We start from the raw sequence: 19,009 nt of genomic DNA on the forward strand, positions 1-19,009 counted from the left end.
GATTCCTGTCCGCCTCATCAGAGCAGGCGGACAGGGTTATGGAGCAGCTGCTCCATGACTGGTGTTTCCGGCGAGTATGAAGACTCGCCAGAAACACGGGCCCACAAGCTCCATATGGAGCTTGATAAATGGGCCTCTATGTCTTGATTGATATATATATATATATATAAAACATTGCAGCTGCTTTTCAACAAAATATACAAAAAGTGAATTTGTTAATATAAGCTAACTAGAGCGTTTAAAAAAAAAAAAAAAGAATGCTCTAGATCAGTGTTTCTCAACTCCAGTCCTCAGGACCATTAACAGGCCAGATATTCATTATATCTTAACTAGAGCACAGGTGAAATAATCAGCTGATCAGTAACCATGGTTACTAACCTGCTCTCACCCATTAGCTGATTATTTCACCTGTGCTCTAGTTAAGATATAATGAAAATCTGGCCTAAGGGTCCTGAGGAATGGAGTTGAAATACACTGATCTAGATGAATCGTCAAACTTTGACCTCCATAGCCCTAAAAAATATATTAGGATAAATATATGATATAGATTAGTAATAAAATACCACATCTGGTGGCCACTCATAGGTTTAATTGTGGTGGGGGTTTGTAAAGATTAGGGTTCATAATGTTGGGATGGCTGAAGTTAGGGTAAATAGAATTTTATTGCTGGATGTGTGTATGGAGAGTTTAAGGTTAACAGGAGTGGGGGTAAGTAGGTTTAATTACATTAGAAGTCCGGCATATCATAAAAACCATCAATAAGTAGGGAGAGCACCTGTGATATTACTGTACCACTAAATAAGCAACATTAGGGGTGCACTGCTGTCAAGTAAGATTGAAAATATGGTTAAATTATCACCATATGTTAATATATAAAAAAAAGTTAATCTAAAATCAGTAACATACATTTTTTTATATATATAAAACCAATATAAAATCTATTCAATATGAAAAAACAGAAACCACAGTCCCCCAGAAGACGTTTCTTTGCAGCGCTATAGGCAGCGTATAAAAAGCACTGATAATGGATAGCAGTTATGCCTAATGAAACAGCCAAAACAGAGCTTAGAAGCACTTTGCAGGTTCTTATATGATATTCTAATAACTTATTCTGGTTTAACAAAAGTTGGTGCATGCTTCTGGTGCGCGCTCACCAATCGAAAAAGAGGATTAACGAAACCAGAGTCTGGTTTGCTGGTAGCTGTTAATACCAACCTGTTTATCTTGCACTTATCATTAGCGCCCTCTCAAAACTGTGTAATCCTTTGGATCTTTTTATACCACTTTTATCTGGCAGAATTACGTTATGTGGCGCCTCCTGTTTTATTTACCTATGTGTGATACCTATGTAATACAGGTACCAGTATTAGCTCAATATGATAGATCATTTCAAATTATTTTATATTTGTTGAGGCAAGTATAGCTAAAGCACCATACCAAGGCAAGCATAATGGAAAAGAGGATTGTGGGGGCATATCTACAGGTTTCAATCAATTGTTGTGCTAAATAACCTTTAGTGCTTCCTATAGAAAATAATGGGTAATGCAATTTCTAGCAAATGTTTTAAGGTTTAGGTGCATTATTATTATTTTGATTGTGTACCAACATTTAAAGGTCATGTTGTAAATAAATGCAACTGAATAATACTATTTTACTCTAAATATTGTTGTTACAATGCACCATTACTATATTTTTGTCCTCCTACACTTTTATACCCATAACACCCCCTCCTGCTTACTCCCTCTGCTCTGTATCTATAAATGTCTCTTATTCCTGACCTCTCCATGCCGATTGCCCCTTCCCATCTCCCATTCCATGATCTCCCTTTCTCACCATCTCTAACTCTCAAACCTTCTCATATTTATTTATTTTTCAACAATTTGATCTTGGTCCTCAGCCTTCTTTTCTTTCCTATGATTTCCCCCAATCCTTCCCTTGACTGATGTTGTACACCCTAAACAGCTCGGTGTCTGTTCTGCGAGAATGTATGAAGTGTGAAGCCCTGGTGAAATTCTTCAGAGAGCGTCAGACCACATTATGTCACTCTCTACCATTGGAGACATATCTCCTAAAACCTGTGCAGAGGATAATGAAATATCATCTTCTGCTGCAGGTGAGGGCTGTCTGACTTGCCTGTATTATGCTTCTGTTCTGGACTCTGATCTCCTGACTTCCAGAATTTTGCCTGTTGAGATACCGCATGTCATTTTGTTTGTATTATTCCTTTACTCCTGCCACTTGGAATGTAGCTTGTTTGTGCTATTGGCTATCCTCTTGCCTCCTGGAGTCTTGCCTGCTTCTGTTACCTATATGCCCTCCTATCTCTATATTCCTGCCTGCTTGTGTTATCTTGTTCACCTTCCCCCTAGCTTCTAAACTCTACCTGCATGCTTTACAATCCATCTGAAATCCCTACACTATTTGCCTTAGAGAATGGCTCCTTACCCAGACCATATCCCCCCTTTGCACACTGCCTACCTGTAAAACTATCATTCCCATTGCCCTACTACCTAATACTCTTAGGTTACATTTATAACTTCCCACTTACCGCTTGTCTTTCACAGGAGTTGGCAAAGCACTTTGATAAGAATGCCCCTGGCTATGAGGTTGTAGAGGAAGCTATCATCACAATGACAGCTGTGGCTTGGTACATCAATGACATGAAAAGAAAGCAGGAACATGCCGTCAGATTGCAGGTGTGAACGCAGAGGGCGAGAGAGAGAGGAAAGGAGATATCCTCTAGATAGCCTTTATTTGTGTCACTACAGCATTTTGCACAGGAATACAATTAACGAATTTGTGGATATCAATGTCCTCCATTTCTTCCCTTTCTGTCCAACCATAGTCTTCTTGCACAATTTATATTGTTTCCCTCTTTAAAAATTCCACAGAGGTCTTTTAGGGCCATTGTCTTCATCTCTAACCAATGCAATGTCTATGGTCTTTATTTGTCAGTTCTAAATACATCATTGTTGTCCCACTATGGTCTTCACTATTTCTATAGCCTTCCTCTTTACCTGCCTCACCAAGGCCTTCCGGCGTCATTTTCATAGCCTTATTCTCTAACTTTCAAGTAATTATTTTCCTTAATAACTTACACCTATGACCTTTTCAAAGACATCCTTCCACCATTTTTTCATACCCCCAATTGTCCCACCACATTTCTAGCCACCCTGTCCACAGTGTTTCTCTATATATATTACACCATATCCCTCTCCCTGAAACCACTTTTGATCTCAAACTCACAACCCATTAGATCTCCATGCACTTTTTTTTGCAACTTTTTATATCTAAAAAACATGACCAAGTTGCATCATCTCTATGGTCACTCCCTATCTGTTCCCACCTCGATTTTCTTTGCACTTCTGATTTGTCTATTTATCTCCCCTAAATCCCTCAGGAAATTCAAAGTCAGCTTGTGAACTGGAAGGGGCCTGATCTGTGTGGTTTTGGTGAATTGGTCCTAGAGGGGACATTCCGCTTGCAGCGTGTAAAGAAAGAACGAGCATTTTTCTTGTTTACAAAGATGCTTCTAATCGCCAAGAAAAGAGGAGACCTCTTCATTTACAAGATGCACATTTTTGTGAGTCATATCCTTCTCTGTAGTTTTTAAACTAACCACCTTATAGATTAATAGTTAATGGATAATAAGGATGAGTAGTTTGGGGATAAAAGATTAACAACATTTGTCTGATTGGTCTAATAAATATAAGTGTTTGTAGAAAAACAACAGATTAGATTTTGTTTGTTTAGTTTTGGAATAACCAATAGACATCAAATTATATAAAATCTATGACCCTGCACTTGATCCAGAGTTTGCAAGTGACTATGTTTTTTCTTTTTATTACGTGATAGAGCAGAGATTTTTTGATGCTGGTTGAGAGTTGTAGTTACTAGATTTGTATTGATAAGGTAGATGAGGATAGGACTTACATGGAAGGTTATGTCATGGGGAACAGATTAAAGGATGCCTGATTTTTGGGAACATTAATATAAGGCTATAGGGTTAAAATGCTAACTACTGATGCAACAAACATTTAAGATTATTCAGGACAATGCATTGAATCTCTGTGTTTCAGTGCTGTAATTTGGCTCTCACGGAACATCTGAAGGACCCATTGAGTTTCCGAGTGTCTGATTTGACAATCCCCAAACAGCAGCAAGTCATCCAGGTAAGTCATTGCAGAGGCCTACATGGTTGGTAATGATTTATATTGAGGTAGGGGGAGGGGATGGATAAATGATTAATGCTTAGCTTTGGGGATAAGGGGAATAGATGATGATTTATAGTATGCCTGAGGGAGAAAAGTAAAATAAACTAATTTACAAACATATCCGGGTAAATAATTTTAATCAACCTAGAACACACACCTCTCTTAGTCAGTATCTCCATTTTCCATATTTTTACTTCCTGGTTGACATGGCTTATCTCCTTAATTTTTCAGGCCAGAAATCAGGATGAGAAAAGACACTGGATCCATTATATAAAGAGACTAATTGTGGAAAACCATCCAGCATCAATCCCTCAGAAGGTATCACTTCAATAAACATAAATGACAAGCAGGCATTATTCATAATGTTTCAGAGCTCAACATATAAGGCCACACTTGATTCTAGGGTTCAATATGTGACACAACCATAGTCCATTGCTCAGAACATATGAGAGTTCTATGCGTACCACCCATCTTCTGTCCCTTAGAAAGTGTCTGTAAACAACACTGCCTAGCCTATATCCCTAAGGAGTTATCTGTTATCTATATAGCATTATCTAGCCTCTGTCCTTCATAAGATAGCAGCAATTTCTTTATAACCCAACCCATCATCCATCCCTAGAAAGGAACATATATTGTACAGTATGGAACTGATGATCTGTTCACTAACTCTTAAAATCCAATTTATTTTACAGGCTAAGCAAGTTCTACTTGAAAACAGTTTTCAGTGTAAGTAACTGAGCAGTTTCCTTAGACACGAGAATCTCAATACACGATCAAACTAAGGACGCATTGCAATGTATTTCTTTATCATAATGAGACCATTTTATGGTTTCATACATAAACATAAAAAGAAAAAGGGAAAGGATAAACCTACTTGGCACACACTTTATAGCATGGCAAACAAAGGGGAACCGTAAATCTCAAACATAACTTTTAATGAGAGCCACTACAAATGATCCTATAGATACTGTTATAAAAACAATTAAAATAAAGTAGCAAATTACGCTGTCAGAGTGAAAGGGAAGGAATACAAAAGTATAAACAAATCAAATTATCATAAATTCCTTTAGTAATAGGGGCAATACTGATATCACACAAGATATAAAAGCATTAGAGGACTTAGAGGCCCATTATGCTATCATAAATAGTGGTTTCATACATAGGGGCCTATTTAAGAAGGTATGAGCGGACATGATCCGATATGGCGGATCATGTCCGCTACACATTGATAAATGCCGACAGTATACGCTCTCAGCATTTAGCATTGCACCAGCAGCTCTTGTGAACTGCTGGTGCAATATCACATTCTGCAGATTTGCAGCCAATCGGCCGCTAGCTATTGGATCGGGTTGATTTCCGGCGATGTCTGTCCACCGCCTCAGAGCAGGCGGACAGGTTATGGAGCAGCTTTATAACTTATGTTTCTGGCATGTCTGAAGACTCACGCGGAAATAGGGGCATCAAGCGCCATAGTCATTGGCAAAACAATAGGACATGCAAGCACAAGGGCACCAAGAGGCAGGAGTGCCCACCGATATCACTTCTGATGCCACCTATAGTAGATTCAGAAAGTATTGTTATGTTGCAGCGTTAGGCTAAAATGGTGTACATTTTTCCCCCATAAACCTACACTCCATACCCCATAATGACACAGCAGAAACCAGATTTTGTATAACTTTGCAAATTTATTAAAAAGAAAAAATTTAAATTTCACATTGACATAAGTATTCAGACCCTTTGCTATGAGACGTGAAATTCTGCTCAGATGTCCCATTTCTCTAGATCACCTTTGAGAGGTTTCTATACATTCGCCTAGATTACGAGTTTTGCGCTAAACAGGGTGTGAAACTAACGACAAAAAAGTTGTGTTATTTCACTCTCCGTAGCGCTTTCATTACGATTTACTGAAAAGCCTCCTTGTGCGTGCGATATGGTGGCATTAAGCTCCATACCGCACAAAAGCCAAGGGCTGAATTGACGTGCTCGTGCACGCTTCCCCCATAGACATCAATGGGGAGAGAGTGTTAGAAAAAAAACTAACACCTGAAGTGCGGAATGAAAACCTCTGTAACGCAACCCCATTGATGTCTATGGGGGAATAAAAAGTAACGTTTAAACCTAACACCCTAACATAAACTAGCTATTAACCCCTAATCCGCCATTCCCCGACATCGCCACCACTAAATAAAATGATTAACCCCTAAACCTCTGGCCTCCCACATCGACGCCACTAAATAAACCTATTAACCCCTAAACCGCCAACCCCCCTACATCGCAAAACACTAAATTAAACTATTAACCCCTTAACACTAACTTTAAATTAAAATTACAATATAACTATATTTAAATAAAAACTTACCTGTGAAATAAAAATAAACCTAAGTTTAAACTATAAATTAACCTAACATAACTATTCTAATAAAATAAAAAACTACCAATTAAAAAATCTAAATTACAAATTTTAAAAAAAAACTAACACTATGAAAAAAATGGAAAAAATCTAAAATTACAAAAAAAAATAATAAACTCTAAATTACGAAAAATAAAAAACACTAAGATTACAAAAATAATAAACGAAATTATCAAAAATAAAAACAATTACACCTAATCTAATAGCCCTAAAAAAATAAAAAAGCCCCCCAAAATAAAAACACCCCTTAACTTACCTGTAAAAAAAAACAAAGTCCCCCTAACAGTAAAACCCACCACCCAACCAAACCCCCAAAATAAAAAACCTAACTCTAAAAAAAATCTAAGCTACCCATTGCCCCTAAAGGGACATTTGTATGGGCATTGCCCTCAAAAGGGCATTCAGCTCTTTTACAATTGCCCAAAGCCTTAATCCAGGGGCCTATTTTGGCCTAGGCCAACAAGGCCTGTGCCTAGGGTGGCAAATTTTTTGGGGCGGCACTCTTACACACTCTCTAGTCTGTAGCTGAATGGAGGTTACACTCTAGCTCCTTTAGCAAAAACGCAGTAATGCAGGATGCCACTTGCGCCTTAAGATTTAGCCCTGGTGCCCTGGCTTGAAGCCCCCCAGACACCCTTGGGTGCCCTGCTTTTGCAGATCATCTATGCCGCTGCCCGCCAACCACACATAATAATTTTAGCCTGGTGCGGCTGGTTTACTGCCTCTGCGTGAGTGCGGGCAGCGGCGCTGGACAACTCGGAAGTCCATGACTGTCATGTCTTTGAGTACGATGAGGAGGTCTCTGAGGTGGGTAAATCTGAAACAGTGAGTCTGTGTAAATCACTCATTATGGATCAGATCCATGATCCATCTGGGGGGGGAGGCGGCCGCTTCAGCAGCCAGGGTACAGTGACCGCATCGGTAAGTGCACGCAGGATGGAGGCTGGTGCTCCCTCATTTTAGATTTAAATCCCGGTCCCGTGGTCACTGTGCACTGACTGTGCAGCTAAGAACTTACAATCTGAACCATCCAGCCGCCGCAGTCACTGTCTTATAAGCAGTAGTTGAACTTTGTGCACTGCAGGGTTGGAGGCCAGCCGGCCGGGTCACGTTGCACTTGCGACTGACTTCACTCACTGCCGGCACCCTCCTTGACTGGGACTACTTACAATCCCTCTTTGCAGATCTTATAAAGATAAATTCTGGCACTTTATCAGATATCACTCTGGATAGAGCCCACAGATCTTTACGCTCTAAGCCACTGGATAATTCACCTCCTCGTGACATTATTGTACATTTCCAAAATTTTCAACACAGAGAAACTATTTATAACTATGCAAGAAAACAACCATCTATTCAATTTCAAGGTCACCGGATACAAATATACCAGGACTTATCAGCAAGAACGCTCCAAAAAAGAAAAGATTTTTCTTTTTTTAACCACTCATCTCCATGCTCTGCAGATTCGTACAGATGGGGGTTTCCAACTTCTGTTGTAGCTGTTAAAAACGGGAAAAAATTTGAATGCCCCTTCCCACCAGATGCAGAACAATTCTGTCAACAATTGGGGATTCCGCCACCTGAATTACAAGATCCAGCTATGCAACAAGATCCAGCTATGCAACCTTCACTACCGAGCAAGCTAGAAGCCATCAAATCACAAAGGAGACCATGGATGGATAATGCAACCCCACTGTCTAAAAGACGACAAACCAATAACATTGCCGTTAAAGTTCAACCACCCTGAAGGAGTCACGTAACTATATGTTCATTATACAATGCAAATGGGTTGATTGTTTACCCCATACCAGACTCAAAAAAGAACTGCCTACGGTTATCTACTATGTTTTCATAAGTGTTGATATGCTGAGTAATAATTATTTAAAAATTCTCTTTTGATCTCTGAAGGAGATGATCTCTGTTACTCACAATGTTTTGTTGCATTTAGTTTATGTTATACCTCACCTAATTGTTATAATTCTATATACTTGCACAATTACACAAAGATAGATAAGATTAGTAACTAGGGCTGCTCTAAGCATTATAATAACTTTTGTATGCATGATTGGATTATCATCTAGGCTGCCCAAAAGATGTTGCCTTAGGTAAAATTGTAGATTTGGCCCCCCCAGCCCCAACCTCAGCAATTGATATATCCCATTATCTGTAAATAACAAAAGGCCATATAGAGATACTAGCACCTTGAGCCCCAACAAAGAATTGAATCAATACTTAGACCTGATAAGTTATGGAGTTAGATTATGATAACTCAGCTTTTGAATGTTTTAAGACTGTTTTGTATTCTAAATCTGCCTTGAATCACCCATGTACTAGAGTAAGACAATATGTGTCATAATCTGCCTTGCATTGATGATAGGATGTCTAACAGTTTACATATAATATACCATATCCTTCCGATCCTCTCCCCCTCCCTCTCCCTTTCCCTCTCCCATTCCTCCTTTCTCTGTGTCTCATGTACTCTCACTACACTATATCAACGAGCAAATGCCCAGCTTGCCTAAAAGCCTCCACCAGACTAGCAAACTTCCACTAATATAGTGAACTACAAGCCATACTACCCTTAACTTCTCACATCCTCTCTTCTCTAGTCTTTTCTCTCTCTCCCCCTTGATATTCACTTTCCATCTTTCTTCCTCCATACCCCTCTCCCCCTAAGCTCTTCCACAGAAATGACTAACATAATATAACAATACTATTTGTAAACGGTAAGATTTTATTGAATTTTGTTATTCATATGCTTGTAAATGTTAACTGAAAATTGTTTCAATAAAAATATATTTAAACAAAACAAAAAAAAAACATGTCTAAACACCCCTAATCTGCCGCCCCTACATAATGTTATTAACTCCTAATCTGCCGCCCTTAACATCGCCGCCACCTAAATAAAAATATGAAAAATTGGAAAACAAGAGAGGCGCCTGTGTGTACCAATAATAAAACAAAATAATCACTATCAATGAACCCTAGTCAGGGTACTCACATTTGTGAAGAGCACTCAGACAGTGCTATTAGGCACAGGCTGGATATTTGACAGCAACCCAGCTCACTGATTAGCCCGAGTGCAGGAACCAGGTAACATCAAATCTGGAGAAAAAGCAACAGACAAAGCGCCTGTGTGTACCAGTAATATAACAAGATGGTGTCAATATAAAACCCTAATCAGGGTACTCACATTTGTGAAGAGCACTCAGATAGTGCTATCAGAGGCAGACTGGATGTTTAACAGCAACCCATCTCACTGAACAGACTGGTAACCGGAACACTGGAACACAGGGGCCCTGGAACTCTGGGGTGTAAAAAAATTCTGTAGCTGTGCTACAATAAATGCAACCAGAGACTCCGCCGGGAGAGTGATAGGTTATTGGTAGGTAAGTAAGACAAGGTTCCAATATAAAAATAAAATTATTAAAATAAAATGTATTAAAAATCAAAATATAGATAAAACAATGAAACCATAAGGTAGGGAATGCTAGCATTGCCCCAAAGAAATCAGCAACACTTTTATTTTAGAACTAGCAGACTTTTTGCCAGTACTTAAGATAGCGGGGACAATTGTGGGGTGGGGGAGGGAAGAGAGCGGTTTGGGAGGGATCAGGGGGTGTGATGTGTCAGGTGGGAGGCTGATCTCTACACTTAAGGTAAAATTAACCCTGCAAGCTCCCTACAAGCTACCTAATTAACCCCTTCACTGCTAGACATAATACACGTGTGATGCGCAGCAGCATTTAGCGGCCTTCTAATTACCAAAAAAGCAACGCCAAAGCCATATATGTCTGCTATTGCTGAACAAAGGGGATCCCAGAGAAGCATTTACAACCATTTGTGCCATAATTGCACAAGCTGTTTGTAATTAATTTCAGTGAGAAACCTAAAATTTGTGAAAAAGTTTGTGAAAAAGTGAACGATTTTTTTTTATTTGATCGCATTTGGCGGTGAAATGGTGGCATGAAATATACCAAAATGGGCCTAGATAAATACTTTGGGTTGTTTTCTAAAAAAATATATATACATGTCAAGGGATATTCAGGTATTCCTGACAGATATCAGGGTTCCAATGTAACTAGCGCTAATTTTGAAAAAAAAGTGGTTTGGAAATAGCCAAGTGCTACTTATATTTATGGCCCTATAACTTGCAAAAAAAGCAAAGAACATGTAAACATTGGGTATTTCTAAACTCAGGACAATATTTAGAAACTATTTAGCATGGGTGTTTTTTGGTGGTTGTAGATGTGTAACAGATTTTGGGGGTCAAAGATAAAAAAGTGTGTTTTTTTCCATTTTTTCCTCATATTTTATAAATTTTATTATAGTAAATTATAAGATATGATGAAAATAATGGTATCTTTAGAAAGTCAATTTAATAACGAGAAAAACGGTATATAATATGTGTGGGTACAGTAAATGAGTAATAGGAAAATTACAGCTAAACACAAATACCGCAGAAAATTTAAAAATAGCCCTGGTCCCAAAAGGACAGAAAATGGAAACGTGCTGTGGTCCTTAAGGGGTTAACGGGATATGAAACCCAAAAATTTTCTTTCATGATTTGGGTAGAACATATAATCTTAAACAACTTTCTAGTTTACTTTTATTATCAAATTTGCTTCATTCTCTTGGTATCATTTGTTGAGGGAGCGGCAATGCACTACTGGTTTCTAACTGAACACATGGGTGAGCCAATCACAATCGGTATATATATATGCAGCCACCAATCAACAGCTAGAACCTAGGTTCTTTGCTGCTCCTGAGATTACCTAGATAAACATTTCAGCAAAGGATAACAAGAGAAGGAAGCAAATTAAATAATAGAAGTAAATTGGAAAGTTGTTTAAAATTGTATGTTCTGTCTAAATCACAAATGCCTAATTATGACTTCACTGTCCCTTTAAGGAGCAGCAGTCTTATGACTGCTGCTTCTTAACCTTAGTGTCTGGCGTGCCGGAAACGATGGGGGCCTCCGAAGCACCATTCACTGCTTGTTAAATGTAGCCATATGGCTGAACCTTATTACACTGTATTACATATTCTAGAAGGTTATATTTAGGCTGACCATATTGCCGCTTTAAGAAGGGACACATATGAAAAATACATATGTCAGGGTTCTTATACAAAACATTTCATTCCTGAAAACAGCCCTGACATTTGTATTTTTCATATGTGTCCCTTTTTAAAACGGCAATATGGTCACCTTAGTTATATTCCATATATTCGCCTCTGTAATGGCTTCACAAAGTACCACTTTTAACTCAATGATATCCAGTTAAAAAGAGAAATCAGGAATTCATTATGAGCATAACATTGGTGATGACGCAACTGTTGGTATTTTTCAGTGTTTTCATCTGATTTTCATGTTGTCTTTGACAGATTCCCAGGACTTCCCTGTAAGTCCAGAGCCCCTGAAATCTCCACGGATGGATGATTCATGGACGTTCCCCCGCAACCGTAGGCAGTCAGGTAAGGATTTTGTCAGCAGCCTTTTATATACTCTGTCATCTACCTTCAATTGATCTTCCCAGGCTTTTGAAATACAAGGGTAAAAAATGACTAGGCAATACACTTGCAACATTATCTGATTGGTTCTGCTTCCTGTCCCTCACGGACATACGGACCAATCAGATAATAATCAGAGCGCTCTGTTCTAATCAAAGTTTCGGGCGCCACAACCATGGTCCCATCCCCCCACGACGTGCTTTTACCCGCATTCTATCCGAGAACCTGCAAAAGCACAGTAGTGGGGGATGGGACCCATGGTTAGGTTCCCAGAGGCGGTTGCGGCGCCCGAGGCTCTGATTAGAACAGAGCGCTCTGGAGCGTATCTCCCCTCAACCATTTTTGCATTACCTGATTCGTCCTAGTGTCTGTTAGGGACAGGAAAAAGAACCAATCAGATAATGTTGCAGGAGTCAGCACTGATTGGCTAAAATGCGTCTGTCAAAAGAATCGAAATAAGGGGTCAGTCTGCAGAGGCTTAGATACAAGGTAATTACAGAGGTAAAAAGTGCATTAATATAATTGGTTTGGTTATGCAAAACTGGGGAATGGTTAATAAACAATAACAATTCTAGAGCAGACTGTCCCTTTAAAATAGTTTATTTCTTCTACTATCTAATTAATTCCTGTAAAGGGATTAACTATATAGTCAAACGTGCACTATTTTGTTGCTCCAGATGAGGGTACAGCTGGCGAGCCATTTAAGAGCAAGGCATACATGTGTACGCTCCAATCACAGTCAGTATTTTCATGTGAATCAGAAAAGAGTTATTTCAGGGTTTCTGATGACAGTATCTGTGACACCATCATCCTTTAAGGGGAAGACTGTATAACTCCCATTCTAATCCATTAAAGGGACAGTCTAGTCAAAAATAAACTTTCATGATTCAGTTAGATAGGGCATGTAATTTTAAACAACTTTACAATTTACTTTTATCATCAACTTTGCTTTGTTCTCTTGTTATTCTTAGTTGAAAGCTAAACCTAGGTAGGCTCATATGCTAATTTATTAGACTTTGAAGGCCGCCACTTATCTAAATGCATTATGACATTTTTTCATCACTAGAGGGCATTAGTTCATGTGTGTCTGATAGATAACATTGGGCTCATGCACGTGGAGTTACCTGGGAGCCAGCACTGATTGGCTAAAATGCAAGTCTGTCAAAAGAACTGAAATAAGGGGGCAGTCTGCAGAGGCTTAGATACAAGATAATGAGAGAGGTAAAAATGTGTATTAACCCTTTGAGGGCTAAGCACTTTCCCACCTAGGTGCTAAGCTTTTTTAAGTTTTTTTTTTTGGGGGGGGGGGGGGAATGAAAGTTTTTGTTTTTTTCCAGATCCCCAAGATTTACACTGTTGGAAAGGTTAGGCGATTACCTTTCCAATGGTGGGTCTTGGGCCTCTGTAGCTGCTTTGATGCCTTAGATACAGGCTTCTAAGCAGCATGCCCCCTGCTCCTATACTTAACATAGTTAAGTATAAATAAAGTTGTGCGGTGACGTCATCACGTCATTGCGCGTGACGTCATCACGTCATTGCGCGTGACGTCACTGCGCATAACGTAAAGCCCCGGCGATGCCTGTCACTATGCAGGCCCGATCGCCGGGGAAGGAGCGGGTGGGAGCCCCCAAATCTCCCTCAAGGTGGGAGAGTGCTAGCGACGGCTCTGAGCCGTCGTTAGCATCAGAGTGGGAAACGCTGCGATGGCTCAGAGCCGTCGTTAGCACTCAAGGGGTTAATATAACCGTGTTGGTTATGCAAAACTGGGGAAAGGGGAATAAAGGGATCATCTATCTTTTGAAACAATAAAAATTCTGGTGTTGGCTGTCCCTTTAAGTGTTTTCCATTTAAAAATGTTGCTATCCAAATGTATACAAATTATTGAAACAAAATGTCAGTATCTAAACTTTGGCCGTTGTGTGTATATTATATAGAGTGAGATCAGATAAGGAGGCATTTGAGTATATAGAGAGATAACAATGGGAAAGTATACAGCACCTAAAGATTAGGCTTGAGGCTAAATATTAAATGGAGAATTGATCTGGATATGGTATAAAAAAGATTTATTACAGAGGAGATAGCATATATATAAATGACAGTTTCTACACTTTCATAAAAAATACATAGAAATACAAAAATTAAAAATACAAATACAAATCTCTATCACTGACTGACTAAAGATCAGTATATCAGCATTCAAGCCCCAAAGGAGATTCAACAATGCTGATAGATCAGGTATTAAATCAATCAGTTAGAAACAATAGCATAAACAATGTTTAAAGGGACATAATACTCATATGCTAAATCACTTGAAACTGATGCAGTATAACTGTAAAAAGCTAACAGGAAAATATCACCTGAGCATCTCTATGTAAAAAAGGAAGATATTTTACCTCACAATTTCCTCAGCTCAGCAGAGTAAGTTCTGTGTAAAAAGTTATACTCAGCTGCTGCCCAGCTGCAGGTAAAAAAAAATAAAAAATGAAAAAATGAACAGCAGCCAATCAGCATCAGCAGTGCTGAGGTCATGAACTCTTACTGTGATCTCATGAGATTTCACTTAACTCTCATGAGATTTCATAGTAAGCTTCCTTTACCTGATTGGTGAAATAATATGAGAGTGCACGATGCTAGTCCCTTCAGATGTCCTAGGACAGACACACTAAAATGCTGCTTAGAAATCCTTTACAATGGGAGGTGGCTACTGAGGAACTTTTGAGGTAAAATATCTTTCTTTTTTACATAGAGATGTTCAGGTGATATTTTCTAATCAGCTTTTTACAGCTATGCTGCATCACTTTCAAGTGTTTAAACATTTGGGTATTATGGCCCTTTAAACATTTTAGAACCGTGTAATCAAACATCAGGCATCAGTATAGTCATCAGTGTGGTATAAACCAAGGATCTCCTGAGGGATGTTTCACCCAAAGAGTGTATGTGAAATCCAATAAAGTGAAGTATAATACAACAAACAGTTGCAGTGAAGCGTAGTACAACAAAAATAATTAGAAAAATCCTTATAACAGTGCAATGTAATGTTTGTCTAAATGGACCAGTGGTGAAAAAAATTTATACAAAATATATAAAATTATGTGAGAAAAAAATTGAGAAAAAATGAGGTGAAGGAGTCTATCTGTGAAGGGGGGGGGGGGGGGGGAGTCCTCCAGCAGGGTCCATTATCGATCCGGCTCTTTGATGAAACACAGGTAGTGGAAAATAAAGGTGAAAACCCAAAAATTAAAAATGTTAAAAATATATATATGTAAAAATATGTATAAGCAGCAAGTCACAGTTTCAAATTTGACCATTTAAAAAATCCCACAAAAAGGAAGATGAAAAACAGAAGATGAAAAAAATCCTAAAAGAAAACAAATAAACAAACCATAGTGTAGATTGTATAAGAAAGTCCTACTTCTATTGAAATTATGCTCACCAATGTCAATGTCGACGCGTTTCGGCCTACATAGAGGCCTTTTTCAAGACAGTGATGACTATACTGATGCCTGATGTTTGATTACATGGTTCTAAAATGTTTAAACATTGTTTATGCTATTGTTTCTAACTGATTGATTTAATACCTGATCTATCAGCATTGTTGAATCTCCTTTGGGGCTTGAATGCTGATATACTGATCTTTAGTCAGTCAGTGATAGAAATTTGTATTTGTATTTTTAATTTTTGTATTTTTATGTATTTCTATGTATTTTTTATGAAAGTGTAGAAACTGTCATTTATATATATGCTATCTCCTCTGTAATAAATCTTTTTTATACCATATCCAGATCAATTCTCCATTTAATATTTAGCCTCAAGCCTAATCTTTAGGCGCTGTATACTTTCCCCCTGTTTTGACCAGCTAGGAGGTCTTTTGTATACTAGCTTGAGGCCACACCTTGGCGCTTGACCTACATACACATTGTCTATATATAGAGATAAGACTAAAGGGATGTCGGCCGCACTAAACATACTGGGTTTATACTGTTTTACCATGGGCTTGTGATGATACCAGATTGCGTGCTAATCTTTGCGATTTCTGATCTTGAAATCGCACCCAGAGCTATCAGTAGAGCTCTACTTGCAATCTAAGCCTAAATTATTAGCTTCTTTTTACCAACTTTATAGATTTCCTTGTTTAACTTTAACAAATTTAAAAAAAAAAAAAAAAATGCCTTAAAGGGACATGAAAGCCTCATGCCTTAAAGGGACATGAAACCCCAATTTTATCTTTCATGATTCAGATAGAGCATGTGATTTTAAAAAACTGTTCTATTATGAATTTGTATTTGTTCTCTTGGTATCTTTTTGTTGAAAAGTAGGGACGCTTAGAAGCCAGCCCATTTCTGGAGCACTATATGGCGGCAGTTTTGCAAGAATGTTATCCATTTGCAAGAGCATTAGATGGCAGCACTATTTCCTGTCATGTAGTGCTCAGATGCTATCTAGGTGTCTCTTCAACACAGAATATCATGAGAACAAAGCAAATTTGATAATAGAAGTAAATTGGAAACTTTTTTCAAATGGTCTGCTCTGTCTGAATCACAATTACGTTTTATATTCCTTTAATTTTAAAGCAATGTTCAGCATTAGAGGGAAATTAGTGTATGTTGCATTCACCTGTGATCGACTCAGCTGCAATACATTTTTAAACAATTCCAAACACAGAGAGGTGCCAAAAGTTGTTTTGAAATCCTAGTGTGGGGATCCTGAGCACATCGCTCAACATCTGAACTAACTTTTGCAGAGACTGGTGAATGGATATGTTTTTTGTTATGTTATCATACATTTAATGAGAGTTTATCATCCATTACATATGCTCTACATTTTTATATACCTACGGTGTATACTGTGAAATGTATGTCATGTTTGTGTAGATATAGCGCCCTCTTGTGAGTTGGTTCACGGTTTGTGTGAATACATTTTTAAATATGTACAAAACTAATTTATACCCCGGTCAGAGGTTTAGTAGACATTTTTTTCATTATGGCTTTATATAATACATTTATATAATTATAAATGATTAATTTCCTGCACAAGGTTTCCATATTTAATATATAAAATAAATATTCATTTTTAGAAGTACCTTTTATGTGTAAACAAAAGTCTTAACTATTCAAATTATTTTATTCAATTTGTGTTTTTTTAAATTTGTTCCAGATTTTGAAATATTAGTCATAAAGGGAATTTTAAAACTAAGAAATTTGAGCCCATTTGACAAGCCCAAAACCATTAATGGGGCTTTGCAGGGGTTAACACATAGGAGTTTATTCCAATCTTGTTTATTGTCTTTATGGACAATCCAAACAATAACACAATTTTTAAAATATCGGATAATTTATTAGAAAATTTGCCCAATCAACATTGGCACTCACAATCCACTTGATTACAAGTTATCAATTAAAGGAACAGGAAACCCCAACATTTTCTTTCATCATTTGGATAGAGCATACAATTTTAAACAACTCTCCAATTTACTACTATTATCAAATTTGCTTCATTCTCTTTATATCTTTTGTTGAAGTAACAGCATTGCCCTACTGGCAGCGAGCTGAACACATCTAGTTAGCCAAGAGACAAATCTCTGCAGGCACCAATCACCAGCTAGCTCCCACTAGTGTAGGATATGTGAGTATTCTTTTTCAACAAGGGATACCAAGAGAACAAAGCACATTTGAAAATATAGGTGAATTTAAAAGTGCCTGAAAATTACCTGCTCTATCTGAATCATGCAAGTTTAATTTTGCCTTTCCTATCCCTTTAAATATTGACAACAAAATGGACACCAAATTCAACAGCCAAAAGGAGCACTGCAAAACTTGCCTTCTCAACATGGTAGTGAGTTTTTCAAGATTATTCCAGTAGGAACTTACAATATGTGTATATATATATATATATATATATATATATATATATATATATATATATATATATATATATATACACAGTATATATATTCTAGATTCATTAAACCTATATTCATCACCATTACATAATCTATCAGTAGTGGGTAGGATAGAAATTCACATATATGTATATGTGTTTAAAAGACACATACGTGATATCTTGTACAGCTAAAGTAGGAAACACGGTGGGGGGGGGGGGGGGGGGGGAATCACTACCACATTTAAAAATGACATTTAGCAATCCCATTCTTAGGGGCCGATTTCACAAGGGCAGAATGGCCCTGAATTGAAACAGGAGTTAAAGGGGCACTCAGGTCAAATTAAATTTTCATGATTCAGTCACCAGCTCCTACTGAGCATATGCAAGATATCACAGACTATACGTACCTGTATATGCATTTGTGATTGGCTGATGGCTATCACATGGTACAGGGGGAGACGAAATATACATAACTTTGAAATTTGTTAGAAAAAAAATCTACTACTCATTTGAAATTCAGAGTAAATGCTATTGTATTGTCTTGTTATCTTGCATTTGTTGATTATGCAAATCTACTGTGTTTGCTCCAAGCTTTCCATGTCTGCATTCCAGATCCACCTAAATTCATGTATAGCCCTGAAAGAAGCAAGAAATCATTTACGCTTTTGGGCATGGACAGCGGATCCCAGCACCGCCGTGGTCGTAGGCTATCTGGTGAGTGATAAGGAAAAACTGCAAATGTACACAGAAAAAGTAACTCCACATTACTAAATTTGTCTTCACATTATTTTATTATTTATTACAGAGCCTGCAAAAGAAATTCAGGCAGCATTTGACCAGAGTGGTAAGTCATTTCATGTGTTCTACACAACCTTTTCAATGTGTTGAAGGGATCATGGGAGGTCATCATTTATATGACAGTGAGGTGATTAGCAATCAAGGGAAATGCGCAAGAGAGAAGATAGCACGAAAACACCATTTAACGGTAACATAG

General features: G+C 37.9%; 1 protein-coding gene across 2 annotated transcripts in view; it reads left to right on the forward strand.

Moving 5' to 3' along the window:
- The window catches only part of PLEKHG2 (pleckstrin homology and RhoGEF domain containing G2), a 135,590-nt gene that overhangs the window by 94,784 nt on the left and 21,797 nt on the right, over positions 1 to 19,009 (forward strand). The window contains exons 7-15 of one of the 2 annotated variants that reach the window (XM_053721721.1): positions 1,963 to 2,113; positions 2,565 to 2,696; positions 3,401 to 3,583; positions 4,080 to 4,172; positions 4,446 to 4,532; positions 4,907 to 4,940; positions 12,010 to 12,099; positions 18,607 to 18,729; positions 18,821 to 18,859. In XM_053721721.1, the coding sequence (XP_053577696.1) occupies positions 1,963 to 2,113; positions 2,565 to 2,696; positions 3,401 to 3,583; positions 4,080 to 4,172; positions 4,446 to 4,532; positions 4,907 to 4,940; positions 12,010 to 12,099; positions 18,607 to 18,729; positions 18,821 to 18,859 (932 nt within the window). The remainder of the gene's footprint in view (positions 1 to 1,962; positions 2,114 to 2,564; positions 2,697 to 3,400; positions 3,584 to 4,079; positions 4,173 to 4,445; positions 4,533 to 4,906; positions 4,941 to 12,009; positions 12,100 to 18,606; positions 18,730 to 18,820; positions 18,860 to 19,009) is intronic. The other variant, XM_053721722.1, reaches the window with a different exon arrangement.

Source organism: Bombina bombina, chromosome 7 (assembly GCF_027579735.1).
Source record: "Bombina bombina isolate aBomBom1 chromosome 7, aBomBom1.pri, whole genome shotgun sequence".
Lineage (NCBI taxonomy): Eukaryota > Metazoa > Chordata > Amphibia > Anura > Bombinatoridae > Bombina > Bombina bombina.